Source organism: Marmota monax, unplaced genomic scaffold (genome assembly GCF_021218885.2).
Source record: "Marmota monax isolate L192 unplaced genomic scaffold, Marmota_monax_Labrador192_F-V1.1 WCK01_AAM20220418_F8-fsc00528, whole genome shotgun sequence".
Classification (NCBI taxonomy): Eukaryota; Metazoa; Chordata; class Mammalia; order Rodentia; family Sciuridae; genus Marmota; species Marmota monax.
In genome coordinates, this window is record NW_026694026.1 from 319201 (window position 1) to 335940 (window position 16740).

General features: G+C 41.0%; 1 protein-coding gene across 1 annotated transcript in view; it reads left to right on the plus strand.

Annotated features, from left to right (window-relative positions):
- LOC124106456 (putative vitellogenin receptor) overlaps positions 1–16611 on the plus strand; it is a 29959-nt gene extending 13348 nt beyond the window's left edge. Inside the window, exons 9-17 of the mRNA XM_058585481.1 lie at positions 252–420; positions 738–906; positions 2191–2416; positions 3134–3262; positions 4612–4836; positions 10401–10712; positions 11983–12195; positions 14786–14977; positions 15471–16611. Of these exons, the coding sequence (XP_058441464.1) occupies positions 252–420; positions 738–906; positions 2191–2416; positions 3134–3262; positions 4612–4836; positions 10401–10712; positions 11983–12195; positions 14786–14977; positions 15471–15709 (1874 nt within the window). The 3' untranslated portion in view covers positions 15710–16611. The remainder of the gene's footprint in view (positions 1–251; positions 421–737; positions 907–2190; positions 2417–3133; positions 3263–4611; positions 4837–10400; positions 10713–11982; positions 12196–14785; positions 14978–15470) is intronic.
- The last annotated feature ends 129 nt before the right edge of the window (positions 16612–16740 follow it).

Here is a 16740-nt window from a genome sequence, read left to right on the forward strand (position 1 = left end):
ACTTTTGCCTAAACTCAGGTCACTTACAGGCTCTCAGATTTCTTAGTTAAGCTTCTGCTCTGGTCCTCCTCCTTCCCTGCCACCCCTGCATGTTGGAAGCACCTTGGCTCATCCCTGGTCCTTGATCCTTGCCATCTATTTGCCTCACTGTATAATTCAAAATCAGAAAACGTAGTAACGTGTGTCCAAGTCTCTGCAAGGTAAGACGGGTGGAGAATGTGGGAACATAAAGCTGTCTCCTCTGTCCCCAGAGCTCACAGCGGTGAATAGCATCTCCTTGGACTGGTCCACAGGACAGTTGTATTGGGCTAGCAGCTTTGCAAGGGTCATCTGTGCTGGCTTAAGTGATGGCAGAGGCTATGTCAAAATTTTGGAAAAGGATCTTGTGCCAGAGCAGCTGGTTGTGTTTCCTGAAAAGAAGTAAGTAGTGTTTCTTTGGAAGTATGTCCTAAATCACTGATGACTTAGGATATTTAAGTTAATAAGGGAACATGTCAGTCTTTTTCAACTTGGATTTCATTGGCTCCCCCTAATTCTTAATTTTGAATCCTAAATTGAAGTTTATGGAGCTAGTGTTTTCAAAGCCTAGTGAGTGTAGGAGCAGAAATCTCTAGCGATCATCAGCAATATAATGATGAGAGACCAGTACAAGAAAGCTATGCGAGCCAGGCTGTTCAGAGTTAAGTACACATGTGTGCAAGTGAAGGGGCCCTAACACCATGCACCCCTGTTCTTAGGTACTTGTATTGGGTGAATCGAGGTGGGACAGGCGTGAGGGCTGTTGAGTCTGCAGGCATGGATGGCTCTGACAGGAAGGTGCTCACTGTCCTAACCACAGAGGAGCCTTTAGGACTGACGTTGGACCATGTGACTGGCAGGCTCTACTGGATCAGTGAACACAAAAAGGTACCACACTTAGGTCCAGAGAGAAAGGTAAACTTTTGATGGGAACTTGGTTTGACTCCACAGGTAAGTACAAAATTCTCTTTAAGTTTGCATCTACTCTATGAAGTACCTTCTGGCCACAAAAACTGAGAAGAGCCAGATGCACAGCACCTTTGGGTGGAAGAGACTATATCAACCTGGCTTGGGGGAGAGAGGTGATTTTCTTCAACTCTATAGTCAAACACTATTGGAATTTTCTGGAAGCACTGGTCCTGTTCTGTGTTGTAGCCCGCACACAGGATCTTTTAGGATTGCTGACTACATCCTTGAAAGCATACAGTTCTGGGCTACTTGTGTTTCATACTTAGAAATGCCAAACTAAAAGACCAGTCAAATTTTAGGCCTATTATTTCCTACCTGTGATTTTGGTTAAATTAAAATTTTGGTGCCTCTTTTTGCTCCCATGGCTCCTGCCCACATCCTGCACAGGTGGTGGAAATGGGGTTCCCCTCAGTGGAATGGGCTGGCTGAGAAATAAAAGCTAGGGAAAAAACAGAATGGCTAAAAAAACCCACACAGAACACAGAAAGTAGTTTCAAAAGCAGGGGCAGGATGGGCAAGCCAATTAGACAGATCGAGGTTCTGGCAAAATGCAGCCTGCGCCTGCTTTATTTATATCGGGAGACATCAAAGGCCTTCCACGGAATGTTCTTCTCCAAAAAAAAGGTTAAAGTTAGGCTGTTCAGCTCCTAATGGGTTACACCCATCCCGGAGTTACTATGAGAAACCTGCCTAGCAGAGTGGAGGGAAGGTCACGTGCATTGGGCCACCTAATGCCAGGCCTACCTCTCCCCGGGCTACCACGCCAAGAGAAGGCCCTCATGTATGTCACGGATGGCTTCCCACACATGGCCCTTGCTGAAAAGAGAGAGGATCCCTACTCAATAGGCAGCACACAGTGGAGTTGAAAGGGTTTGGTACAGTGTCAGTTTGGACAGTAAGCTGTGGCTTGGGGCAAAGTGGAACCCTCTCTCCAGCATCCCTGGGGAACTGGAAGTTCTCTGGAAACTGGGTTAAAAATTTCACTGGAGGCCGAAGTGTTTGTATCTGTGGCCCCAGTTTGTACAAGAAGCAATCCAATCTGCTGACTGGCATTAGTCTCCATGAATCCTTCAACGATCTCTTCTCTGTGAAGCTGATGTTACCTAGACATGTTTAATCAGTGTCCAAAAAACTGGTGACACTTAACTTTGTCAGCACTGGTAATGCTACCACGTTCTCATGAGATTCTAATGCTTCCTCCAGTCCATAGAGACAGTGAAAGTGGATGGAAGCGGGAGGTACACCTTTCCTGAGATCTTCCTGGAAGATGAAAACCCAGTAGGACTGGCTGTCTTTGAGAACTCTTTCTTCTGGGCAAATAAGACACAGCTGTTTCATACCTCACCCCACAGCCCAAAGGAGAGAGAGCTGTTACTGGATGCCTCTGTATCTGCTTTCTTGGTCCTCCACAAGTCCCAGCAGCCTAAGGGTAAGTAAATGGCTTGCTGTAGAAATGCTGAGGAATCGGAATGCATAAGAGTGAAACCACCCAATAGTGCTAGATGGTGGTTGTTGGAACTCAGTACTTGGAGGCAGGGAAATGTTCTGGGTGTCCTTCCAGACTTCCTTACATAGGACTTCTAAGGAAGGTGAACCAAACACCAGTATCTATTGGGGAAATCGGTCCAAGTATGTGTCTTGTGCCTGTCCAAAGCATTAGCTAGATTTTTTAAGCCATGAAATGTAGAAAAAAGGATAATAAGTTGTTCACAGAGGGCTGGGATGGCGTACTCACAGCTCTTTGAATAAAACAGAAAATTGAACAAATCCTGGTATCCTCATAATAGGAAAAGTCAACTTAGAGAACGCTTCTTAAATGGATCTGAGAAGCTAACCAAAGTAGAGCCTAGGCCACTCAGGGAGTCTGGAAGTAAGCAAGGCAGACAGTCATGTTGCCTTGACTCCAAGGAGGAGATGCTGCTGGTGGAAGCCTAAGGTCCCAGCCTAAGATAGATAAGTGACTGTCACTATCTGAAAGACCATCAAGAGATCAGAGGAGTTTAAAGGTCAGCACATCCAATTAGAAGGTAACTAGTATATTGAATTCCTCTTAAGACAAAAGTGGCTTAACTGTTCTTCCTTATTAAGTTTTGATCTAGTGTGGATAAGGACATCTGAAACCATCTCACGGGTTCCTGTTTTATAGCAGGCAGACACCCAGCTTGTGCTCCAGGCTCCTGCAGCCACTTATGCCTTCTGTCTCCTGTCCACCCCAAGGGCTATAAGTGTGTTTGTCCTGAAGGAATGTTTCTTTCACCTTCTGGCACATGTAGTGGTAAGTACATTGGGTAAAATGGGCTCAGCTTAAGGAGGCATCCTCCATGGTAGCCTGGAAATAAGGTAGCTTCCATTTCTCAATCAGTTGCTTTTGTCCTTGACAACCTTCTTTGATGACTACTTTTTTATCAAAACAACTTGATTCATTTTTTCCTTTCGATTGTGCTAAAAAATATACAGAATAGAGAACTTAGCATTTTAGTCATTTCTAAGTGGCATGAAGTACAACCATCACCACCGTCCACCTCCAGAACTATTTCATCTTCCCGAACTGAAAACCCTTAACCCACTAGATGTCCCCATTCTCCTCTCCCTAACAGTTCCTTTCAACTACCATTCTGTATTCTGACTGTATGAATTTGCCTATTTTAGGTATCACATTAAGTGAAATTACAGTATATTTATCTTTCGGGTCTGCCATCTTTCACTAGTTACTATAAGTGTTTCATTCACAGTGTAGCAAGTGTACATTCTTTCTAAAAGTTGGATGATATTCCAGTGTGTGTACGTACCATATTTCATTTATTTTTCCATCTGTTGTTGGACAATTAGATTTGATAAACTTTAAATCAAGCTTTACATGAAAACTTGCAAAAGAGGTGATCTAAGAAATCCTTGATAATCTTATGACCATTCTATATTCTGACTCATGTTTATAAGTAGTCTCTACCGCATTATTGTTTTACTTAAATATCGTCAACATGAGTTCTCCAGGTTGCTGTTTCCTCTTCAAAATATTAAAGGCGACATAAAATCCATTGAACTTCTCTATCCAACTTACTCTGTATTTTCCTTAGAATATTGAGGTTTTAAGGATAAATTACATAAATGTAATTATGTTCTGAGTTTTATTTTATTTATTTATTCTAACTAAGTTTTAAAAATGCTGTTACAGGGACAGCTCTGAAAGACATCATGTGTAATAAGCTGTAGTGGCAAACTCATTAGCCTGAATTTCATTTGAAGCCATATATATATATATATATATATATATATATATATATATATATATATACTTATATACTGTTATACTCAACTACCTGAGTAACAGAGTGTTTAAAATCCTTTAGTAGTGAGAGATCATTAAATGAAGCAGAGCAGTACTCCTGCTCTCATTCTCACAATTTTTCCAAGTTTTCCCACAGAAGACCCAGTGTCTTGGGCACACTGAGCAACACTGGCATTTGCCCAAATGACCTTCTTCTCTAGAAGTTACGGTACACATGTTGGATGTGTGCTTCAGAAGCAGACATCGGTACCTCAGCTTGAGTTAGGGGCACTGCTCCAGAAGAGACCCTGGGCTCATCTGACAAATGGTCAAATAGCAAATCTCGTTTTCTTTCATAGAGTTAAAACTTGTGTTTTCTTCTGGCAAACGTCTGTACTTGTTGAAAGTTGGCTCTATGGGATCTGCCATAGAGAGAACTCTAGTTGAAGAACATTCTGGGAACATCTATTTATTGGATATTGACTGGAAAAGGAACCTCATCTATTGGACGAATGCTCAGGGACATCTGGTCTACTCAACTGGGTATTCTGGACAAAAGCTAGAGATCTGGACACGGCGTACTGGTAAGTAGGGGAGGGCATCTTGTTTTCCTCTCTGCTTTTATTTTTGCTTCTCAAATAACTAGGACCAAAAAAAAAATCTTTTCAAGTACTGATTTAAATAAATCTTCATGCCAGTGGAAAATCCCCACTTCTTGAAAGTTTTATCACCTCTCAATAGCACCAGAAGGTGAAGACCAACTCTTTACTTATTGAAGTGTTAACTATATCTGATTTATTCTTGCTCTTAGGAGCTATGTGCAGATTGTCAGAAAGCTACTATGACTCAGGGAATCCTAGAGCTGTAGTAATAAGGTTTTTAAATTTTTACATTTCTGGCCTTAAATCAGGGGAGGATAGAAATGGACCTTTCATTCTTCAATTTTTGCATTGCAAATTTTTCTTACATGAATTTAGAAGTAATTTGCAATGCAGATCTAAGAGTGAACTAGCAAGATATTTTCTTAATATGGTATATATATTTTCTTCCCCCTCCCACACTCCTAAATGCCACACCCCATCCCCAAGTTCCGTGTACTCAGATTAACTGTAAACATCTACTTTATAAGGGAGAACTGCGACTTGAGTTCTGTGATTAGAACTAGATTTCTGAATATCTGTCCCTTGGGTCTCTGCCAAGTGCTAAGGACAGGCTTTAGTGCAAAAGGTGCTGTATTGAAATACATATCTTAGAGTCATCCTCGGGGTAGTATATCTTACCAGAGAGCCCTGTTGGGTGACCACAAATACTGGCAGCAGCTCCCCAGTGATGTTCAGGGTTTACAAGAGAGTAACAATTTCGTTTGAGGTGTTTCTCACGTCAAGTGCTGAGTCCTTGTGTCTGTAATAGTCTTTTGTTACTGTAAACAACACCTGAGATAATCAACTTACAAAGAAAAAAAAATTAAATAAAGAAAAGAGGAAAGATTTCTTTTGGATCATGGATTTAGAGATCCCATTCAGGCAGATCTGTTGCTTTTAGGCCTCTGGTGGGGATGAGGGATGGCAATGGTGGGGAGTGCATGGTGGAGAAAAACTGTTCTCCTTGTGACCAAGCAACAAAAGAGAGCAAAATAAAGAGGCTGGGGATCCATGATTCACATCCAGGCACACCGTGACTGACCTAAAGTCCTCTCACTAGGCCCCACCTCTTAAAGGTTCCACCAACTCTCAATAGCACCGCAAACTCAAGACCAAGTCTTTGGGTGACATTCAAGATCCAAACTATATTAATAAGACCCTGTTTCAAAATTTAAAAATAAAAAATGGATGGGGGCCTGGGGATGTGGCTCAGTGGCTGAAGCTCCCTTGGTACCAAAAAAAAAAAAAAAAAAAAAAAAAAAAAAGCTCGAAGATTCTGTTTTAGAAATACAGTACCTGTCTATAGGAGCCAGGGAATATAGCTTAGTGACAGATCACTTGCCTACCTTCACAGTGTGCTGGGTCCAATTCCCAGCAACACGCACAACACACACACACACACACACACTCTCTCTCTCTCTCTCACACACACACACACATACATGAAGTAGTGTAGCATGGCTCAAAAGAAATTCCTGATAATTGGGCTCTCAACAGAATCTACAGAGGGCCAAGGTTGAGTCTATAATTCCAGAAGAGAAGTCAATATTCTCTGGATATAACAGAACCCAACAAAGGGAAGACAGCATCTGCATCTAGGATGGCCAGTCTGTTCTTACTAATTTATCAACCTTAAGTCATTTCTCCTTTTGCAGGCAGAGTAACTTCGTGGTTATGGGGAAAACTCAGATGTGTAAGTTCCTCCCTATGACAATGTGAGGAATAGTCAGGAAATGCTCCCCCACTAAGGCCCAGTACTAGGAATGACCTGCAGCCCATCGGCCCTTTGCATTCTGGCTTCCCTCTTCTGCCCCGTAGCCCACCCTCATGCCTCGCCTGTTGGTCTTTTTCTCTGGTGGTTAACATTGGAGTTCTTCCTGTGATACCCAGGGGTGTGCTGAAAATGATAACCACCAGCTCTTCAAGGACAAGTGAACATATATACTTACATATGTTTACAATAAAACTTACTGATATAAAGGATATCAACCTACAAATGTTAAAAAACACACAATTTCTTTATTGTAAACTTTTTCCGTGGTTATTATGACTGATTTTCACAGAATGCTTTTTTTATGGTAAAGTCTTGGATCAAAAGCAATTCTGTTAGTTACAATTTAACTAAGTTTTAATAATCTTTGAATAAATGCTTGCTACTATCTGATTAGTCAATGATGTTTTTGAAGGAGTGTAGTTTCAACTTAGAGTTTGATACTTTTGTTTCCTTAGTGAAGTGATAAAGACTTGGAATTAGTTCATCAGTGACATAAATGACTTCTTTGCTGAATTGAATAATAAATTTCAAATACTAGAAAAATGTTTCCTTAATTTTGGGGGGTATTTAAAGTATAATGGCTATAGATATGACACATGCAAGATGAATCTTATAATCACTTACATTTTATTACTTTCTTAGATTTAGACTAGGATCTGGCAAACGTTTTGTGTAAGAAGGCCAGATTGTACATATTTTAGGTTTAATGGGCTCTCTCTTGTTATAGCACTGAAGTAGTCATAGACACAGTGTGAATGATCAGCAAAATTCCACTAAAACTGTATCTACAAAACCAACCAAGGAGGCCGACTTGGCCCAAGGGCACTTGTTTTTATTTTTTTTTAATTTTTTAATTTTGTTTTGTAGACCAGGGAATGGAAAACAGTCAAGCCCTGGTTTGTAGTATTTACAATTTTTACCATGTAAATACTCCCACGATGGCAGATTTCAAGCTACAATGTGACACATTATTAAATGTGGAGTTGGGAAGAGATGTGTGAGCAAACCTTTATTTAGTATCTCCACCATATGGGTACAATTGACATAAACATACAAGAGAATAGATACAAGTTGAGTGGCCCCAATCCAAAGATCTAAAATCCAGAATGTGATAAAATTTGAAAGTTTTTGAGTTCTCACAAAGTGGAATAAGTGGAAACTTTCATGGCTGGTCTGTCTGTTGACAAATTTTTTTAAATTTATTCTTTTTAAATATACATGACAGTGGAAGGTATTTTGACATATTATACATACGTGGAGTATAATTTATTCTAATTAGGATCTCATTCTTGTGGTTGTGCATGATGTGGAGTTTTACTGGTTGTGTATTCATATATGAACATAGGAAAGTTATTTCTGATTCATCATGTTTTTCCTGTTCCCATCCTTTCTTGTTTACCTTCATTCCCCTTTGTCTAATCCAATGATCTTTTATTCTTCCCTTCCCACCCCTTAATGTGTGTTAACATCCACCTACTAGAACATTTGGCCTTTGGTTTTTGGGGAGTGGCTTATTTCACTTAGCATGACAGTCTTCAGTTCCTTTCCATTCACTGGCAAGTGCCATAATTTCATTCTTCTTTCTGGCTGAGTAATGTTCCATGGTGTATATGTACACATTTTCTTTATCCATTCACCTATTGAAGGGCACCTAGGTTGGTTCCATAGCTTAGCCATCGTGAATTGAACTGCTATAAACATTGATGTGACTGTCACTGTATTATGCTGATTTTAAGTCCTTTGGGTTAAACTGAGGAGTGGGATAGCTGGGTCAAAATGATGGTTCCATTCCACATTTTCTAAGGAACCTCCATACTACTTTCCAGTATGGTTGCACCAATTTGCACATTTTCTAAGGAACCTCCATACTACTTTCCAGTATGGTTGCACCAATTTGCAGCCCCACCGGCAGTGTATGAGTGCACCTTATCCCCCACATCCTCACCAACATTTATTGTTACTTGTATTCTTGATACCTGCCATTATGATTGGAGTGAGATGAAATCTCAGTGTAGTTTTAATTTGCATTTTTGTTGGCCAATCATATTTCTTCTTCTGTGAAGTGGCTGTTCATTTCCTTTGCCTGTTTATTGATAGAGTTATTTGTTTGTTTGGTGTTCTTTTTTGAGTTCTTTATATATCCTAGAGATTAATGCTCTGAGGTGCAGGTGGCAAATATTTTCTCCTGTTCTGTAGGCTCTCTCTTCATATTCTTGTTTGCTTTGCTATGAAGAAGTTTTTAGTTTGATATCATCCCATTTATTGATTCTTGATTTTACTATGCCTGACATTTGTGGTGAGTTGTTGTCAAAGTTCAGATGCACCAAAAATATTGTATAAGAATTACCTTTTAGGCTACATGTGTAAGGCGTACATGAAACATCAAAGAATTGTGTGTTTGGAGACTAGGGTCCCATCCCCAAAGTACCTCATCATTGTAAGAAAATATTCCAAAATCCAAAACATTTGGTCCTAAGCATTTTGGATAAAATTTGCATACTCAGCTTGTAATAGTGAACTGTAGGAGAACAGTTAGAAAGTAATGAGTAGTTGTTGCTTTCAATAAATCAGTATAATTCATTTAATTGTTAATATTGAATAATCAGCTTAAATGATTTTTTAAAATTTAATAATTGGCTATTGTAAGCTTGTGCAAATCAGCTTTGTTACCTCCTGTAAAATGACAGACACTACTCTAACCTTTCGATTTGATTTGTTTTAACCCTAATTATCATAACACCTACCAAAAACACCCTATTACACATTTAAGGAAACCAAGGCATAGAAGTTAACTGACATCATGTGATAGAACAGTATGTTTTTGGTTTTGGTACTAGGGATTGAACCCATTACCATTGAGCTTAGTAGTCCTTTTATTTATTTATTTATTTATTATTTATTTATTTATGTTTTTATTTTAAGATAGGGCCTCACTAACTTGTCGAGGCTGGCTTTAAATTTGGGAATCCTCCTGTCTCAGCCTCCTGAATCATTGGGATTACAGGTGCACACCACCAAAATGGAACAGGGTTTTGAATGAGCCTATCTGACTTGCTAGCCTGATATTGCTCTCACACTGTGTGCTAAATGGCATCCCAGTATTGCTGACATACCTAGCTGAGACCCAGTTGGATAACACTATGGTGGGTGTGGGTAGGAGTAGTGAGAGTGCTTTGCAGGCTACTGCCCAACTCAGCTATCCACGTCTAAAAACAGACAGTTTGTGGCTTTTGTAGACTTGGTCCCTAGCATAACTGCGCCTTCTAGTTGTAAATTTCCTCATTGTCCATGCACTCCGTCAGTGACCTTCCATACCACTGTAGGAATCACTGTGTCACAATCTCTGCTTTCCCCTAGCAGTTTCAGTTCTGTTGACTTGACATGCAGTGGACTGATTTTCATATTAACCTCTGAGGAGGAAAGAATGTGAATCTCAAGTTGCAGACCTGCATTTAAATGTAGGCTTTGCCACTTGGACATCAAACCTACAAGAATATAATGAGTGCCTCCTTTGCCAGGTGGCTACAGGGATCTACAGAGCTCATGTGACAAGGTGCTGGAACCAGAGCATGTGTGATAAGGCTCATCATGGAAATGAGAGCTGTCAGTTTGTGAGGGACTCTCACATCCTTGCCCCAACTCTTGTCTCCTTTCTTTCCTTGACCCAGAGTTTGAGTCAGCACATTGAATAGGTTGAAAGCCCTGTATAATAGAGTTCCTTTTCCTCCTTCAGTCTGCTCAGCAAATGTAGACATATCAACAGGGCACCTGTTCTGGCTGCCTTGCGACAGAGGTGCTATCCAGAAGACCAGCATTCCTGGAGCCGACACACATACCCTCTACAGCACCAGCAGCATCATACTGCAGCTGCTTCTCGACTGGCCCAGGAGGGTGCTCTATTGGGTGGAAAGCGGGAAACACTTGCAGAGTCTAACCCTGGATGGCAAAATCAGACAGGAGGTCTGGAGAGGCACCTGGACAGCAGACACCCAGATGGCCTTAGACCTGGGCTCCGCTAGCATTCTCTGGACTACCAAAGGGTCAGGTAAGCCCTTGTACTGCCAATGCACGTGAGGAAGCACCAGGGGACAGTGAGCTCTAGACAGTCCTATCTTTAGTATAATGCTTCTAGTCATTCTTTCACATTTGTTTTCAATTTTTTTAATTAATTTTTTTTGTCTGTGCTGGGGAAATTCTTTTTTGTTTTTAATTGACACACAATAATTGTACATATTTATGAAGTGCAGTGTGACGTTCTGACACATGTATGCAATGTGCAGTGATCAAATCAGGGTGCATCTGTCACCTGGAACATTTATCGTTTCTTTGTGGGGAGAACACTTGAAGTCCTCTCTCCTAGCCATCCCAGTTATTTCAAGAACTAGGTAGACACAGAATTTGTCTGTGTCTACCTAGTTCTTGAAACTGGGAATAGAAGTTTGACAGTTAAAGCATGGATAGTCACCTCAAATTTGCCTCTGATCTAAAAGTGTAGTTTGGGGGAGGGGGATAGTAGAGGATAGGAAAGACAGCAGAATACAACAGACACTAGTATGGCAGTATGTAAAAAAGTGGATGTGTAACCGATGTGATTCTGCAATCTGTATACGGGGTAAAAATGGGAGTTCATAACCCACTTGAATCAAATGTATGAAATATGATATGTCAAGAGCTTTGTAATGTTTTGAACAAGTAATAATAAAAAATAAATAAATAAATAAATAAAATAAATAATCCCCCCCCACAATAATAAATAAATAAAATAAATAAAAGTGTAGTTTGGGGATTTAGAAGATGGAAAACCTCAGAAATGACATACTTAATAACTTTTAAAATATACTTTGAATAGCTGTTTGCCGTGTCCAGGATTCACTTCTACTTCATTAAGTAGAAGTAATGAAACCAAAGTCCCATTGCCAATGAGGGCCAAGGGTTGCAGCTGTAACTTGGAAACAAGTACAGGTTATATCTGTGTAGCTGAGTTTGCTCATTTTCTTCCCCCGGAGTCTGTCCGTGAGGTCAGCTACATGCTGATGGCCAGGAGTTTTTAGTATACATGGAAGCAGCAAAGTCACATCTGACGTTCCCTCATGGCAGGACAAAGCCCCTCGCTTTCCAGGAGCTTAAAGCACCTCATTAGTCTATCTTTACATATAAAATTAAAATCTAGAAAACGTGATACGAAGAGTATGTGATTCTTTATATTTGGGGTTTTTGAACCTCAATCTGACAGCACATGTGCACCTCACCCAAGCATTCTGTGGTGACAGATCACTTGTTCAGCATCCGCTTCTAAGACCTTGGCTCTTCCTTAGGGTTGCAAAGTCTGAGTCTCCTAAAAAATAGAACGTACTCTTTGAACAAGTCCTGGAGTGATGGGCTCATCGCGGCCCATGAGCCCTACCTGGTGACGGTGGACCAGGCAGCTCTTGTGCTGTGGAACAGGAAGACGCTGGAGCCCTTCTCAGTGCTGAAGGAATCATACGTAAAGAAAATGATCATCTTGGCAGAGAACCAGGAGGTGCCGGGTGAGTCCTTCTTTGGTCTGGTTATTCTTTGACTCCGCTTCACTGGACCCTTCCCATTGTTGTGCTTTTCTAGGATCCGATCCTGGGTGCTTGTACATGTGCACGGGCAGTTGTCTCCAGCCACAGTTCAGCAGGCTGTCTCCCTAAGGTCTCTGTGTGTTGGAAACACAAGAATCCAACCCATTTCTTCAAGTTCCTTAATGACATAAGTCTCTTAGCAATATTCAAAGAAGGGTGCAGGCCATCACCCCTTTTGGAAGTCATCTTGCACATCAGCATATTCAAGCCTTTTTGGTACTTAAAAAAAAAAAAAAACATTTAATTTGCTCTAAACCAGTTTCCCAAACTTATTTATCAAAGAAACCATTCTTTCCCTCCATGGAACTGAACCAGGCACCCTTAATCACTGAGTCACATCCCCAGCCCTTTTTTTTATTTTTATTTTTTTTATTTTGACACAGTATCTCACTAAGTTGCTTAGGACCTTGCTAGGTTGCTGAGGCTGGCTTTAAACTGGCAATCCTCCTGCCTCAGCTTCCAGAGCTGCTGGGATTACAGGGGTGTGCCACCATGCCTGGCTAAGTAGTATCTCAAAGGGGACCCTCTGTGACACTCCTTTAAGGTTGTGGATGCAAGTTGAGTTTCCCTTGTCTGAAATATTTGAGACACGTTTCAGATTTTGATTTTTTTTTTGAGTTTTGTAATGTTTGCATATAACTAATATTTTGGGGAAGGTACCCAAGTCTAAACACAAAATCCAGTTAACTTTATATACATCTTATGCACATAGCCTGAAGATAATTTTTTAAATTATGTTTAGTGCTCCTGCATTATGACTATGACCTGTCCCATGAGGACAGGTAGAGAATTTTCTACTTGTGACATCGTGTTGGCACTTACAGGGTTGTAGATTTTGAAACATTTTGGATTTCAGATTTTTTGGATTTGGCATGCTCAACTGGTACCAGGAAAAACCGTGCTCTTGCTTTTATTGAAGTTGTGTCAGGGTTATTTGAATGAATCTGCTTAAGGTTGCTTTCCTTTCTTTTTCTTTTGAAAAATGTTGTTGGCACAGAGCCCCCGCCCCTTCCCGCCACACACACAAAAAAATCTGATCTTGAATCACAAGGCAGGAAAAGAGGAAATTCATATCACAGGCGTCATTGTCATTGTTAGCAGATGTAGCTGGATGTCTTGAAGTGGAAACACAAAGGACAAATGCATTCCTTCTGTATACCCGATCTCATTCTGTCCTCCCATTCCCCTCCTCTGTCCAAACTGCCTTACTTTTTCTTTTTTTAAAGATGTTGATGGACCTTTATTTTATTCATTTATTTATTTGCGGTGCTCAGAATTGAACCCAGTACCTCACACATGCTAGGCAAGCGCTCTACCATCAAGCCACAACCCCAGCCACCGAACTGCCTTACTTTTTGACTCACTGGTTGGTTACGCCTGATTTTAAGAGTTAGAAGCATTAGGCATAGGGACAGATTTCTTAGGTGGTGAAGTGTGCCAGTAAAGTTGATTTTCTGTAACAAATCCAATCTTTATTATTCAAACAAATCTGTTCAGTTGCTACAATGGTTGCTGAAGAGCACTAATGATAACTTTTAGGATTGTAATTAATGCTTTTCAGCAAATGAGGACCCATTATATGCTGGCCCTTGTTCAAGACCACAGGATGCTATAGCAGGAAAGCAGAAGGACAGTTATGCCTCACTTAATGATAGGGATATCTTCTGAGAATGTGTAATGTTAGTGATGTCGTCATTATATTAACATCATATAACGTACCTACACAAGCCCACAAGCCCAGATGGAATAGACCATATACACCTACTGTACATATTTTTATGTGCTAGACTTTGTTTTTTTTTAACCCAAGGCACTTAACCAATGAGCCCACATCCACAGCCCTTTTTTATTTAGAGACAGGGTATCACTAAGTTGCTTAGGGCCTCACTAATTGCTGAGGCTGGGCTTTGAACTTGCCATCCTCCTGCCTCAGCCTCCAGGGCCACTGGGGTTTCAGGCATGGACCACAGTGCCCAGCTGGGCTAGACTTTTATATGACTGGCAGCATGGTAGAATTTTTTTTTAAACACCAGTATCGTTACAAACACATGAGTAATTCGTTGTGCTTGACATGAGAACAGCCTCAACTTTATATGATGTTAGTGACATCACTGAGTGCTAGGAACTTTTCAGCTTTATTTTAATCTTATGAGATTATTGTCATAAGTGAGACTGTTGTTGACTGAAATGTCAATCATACTACACATAACTGTACTTTTTATTCCTCAGACTGGAATAGAGTAGCAGATAGTGAAAAAAATTAAGGTTAAAGTTTTTAGACTGGCAAGAAGAAAACAATTTGCCCAAATTCAAAGCCAGTAGATAATGATCTAACGTACCACTCTTAATCTAAGGATGTAAATTCGAGGCAGTTTCACTTTTTATTCTTATGAAGTAGAAAAATGTTGGTACTCAGCCATGACATGTCTTTCTGGAAGAGGGGGACAATAGGAGCATGCCCCAATTGCTGAACCATACCAGCCTGACTTGCTGAAGCAGTGGTTTGCTCTAGATCCTGAGATTGAAGGAGCCACAATGGTCCCTCCTACTCTTCCTCCTCCACCACCTCTACTATGCACCCGGTCCTCTGTTCCCTGTCGGGATGGGAAGGAATGTATTTCTCGGGAGTCCCTCTGTGACGGCCAGCGTGACTGTCAGGATGGCTCCGATGAAGAGAACTGCTCCCAGCTCTGCCACAAACCAGGTCTGTCACCCTCTCCTGTCCTCAGTGTTTTGTGCCAGGTACTCTGAGTTGGCTTTGAGCGTGCCATGAATTGTCAGAGTGTTGACTTGACCAGAGTCATGCTGACTTTCCCTAGGCAGATTTGCATAGATGAAAGCCACAGCCTGTCAGGATTCTGATTCTGTGAGTGCCCATTTTACCACATTTAAGCCACGTGCTAGACTATTACTTCCTTGCTGCTTCAAATTTTCTAAGTGTTCCAATCTGACCTAAATGGCCCACTTTTAACAGAGGTGGTCTTACAAGTCATCAGAGTAACCAAACACGAGGCTTTAAATGACCTAGCTTAGCTCGCTGGTTTAGTTGACCTGAGCACGTTATGAATCAATTAGATATTAGAACTCAGATTAAACAAGATGAAGTCTGTTTGCACCTCAGATTCCAGAATGAGAGTGAATTCATCTCAGTTTGGACCTTCTGTCTGACTGTGCTACTCTGGCATTTTCCATTTAAGGAGTCTTCCAGTGTCTGGATGGAAGAAGGTGCATAGAGGAGAAATACCACTGCGATGGGGCTCAGCACTGCTTGGATGGGTCTGATGAGCTCAGCTGCTGGAAGCCTGTCGAAGAGTGTTCTCTGCGCTGTGACAACAAGACTCGCTGCATCCCTAAGAGCTGGCTATGTGATGGAAACCCAGACTGTTCTGACAAGAGAGATGAACAAGGATGTGGTAGGTTTCAACGGGCTTCCTGAAAGTATTTTAAACAGTATTAGAGTTGCTGCTGCTTTTTCATAGTAGGTAGGTTCTAAATGAGCAGATATGGAACCATCCTCATTCCTGGAAGTAATGCCAGGTTGGGTACCTATAGAGCCTCTGGTCACAATGTTTTTATCAACTGACTGATACTTAGCCTCTTTGCATATGTATTTCTGTTGAAAGGTGTCATGATATCTGTTGTTGATTCATCAGCATTGAGCTCACAACACTGCCATTCAGCCCTTAACACAGCTTACCTAATACAGGTATTTCTCCTTAAAGCAAGTCACAGCTATCTTGTGCTCAGGAACATTAGACAGCATTTCAGCCCTGTGCTAGGAGGCCATTCAATAGAAAAATCACCAAAATGAGACTAAATAGACTGCAAAAAGTACACTTATAGTTTAAGAGCCAACATAAGAATGCCCCAGTGCGTCTATTTGACCTCTGCTGGGAACTTGCACATTGAGTGACTCAAATTTCTTGCCACTATGCATGTGTCTGCAGATGACATGAGAGTATGGAAGTACTGACCTGAGGTTACAAAGAAAGTAAGTAGTTGAATGTGCAAATACTGAATCCAAAAATGAGGATCATTGACTCTCTTTTCTACAGATGTAACAGACTAAGATAAAAGATCTTGAGGTAGAGGGATCTTAGAGATCAGCCCCAATGCCCCCCTCTATTACAAGACCATATAGTGGGAAATCCATCTATGCTCCAAAGTTCCTTTATGTTGAGTTAGACTCTGCCTCCTTGAAGATTTAAATTTTGGTCTCAGCTTCCGCCTTGTGGGATCGTGTAGAAGAGAAAATTGGGAGAATCTAAGTGGGAGGAGGGAAGCTGGGTAAGCTACTATGTTAGTCAGCCTTCTGTCCTTGTGACCAAGCTACTGGACAAAGAACAACTTAGAGAAGAAATGTTTATTTTGGGCTCATGATTTCAGAGATCTCAGTACATGGTTGGCTGGCTCCATTGCTCTGAGCATGAGGTACGGCAGAACCTCATGGCAGAAGGATGTGGTGGA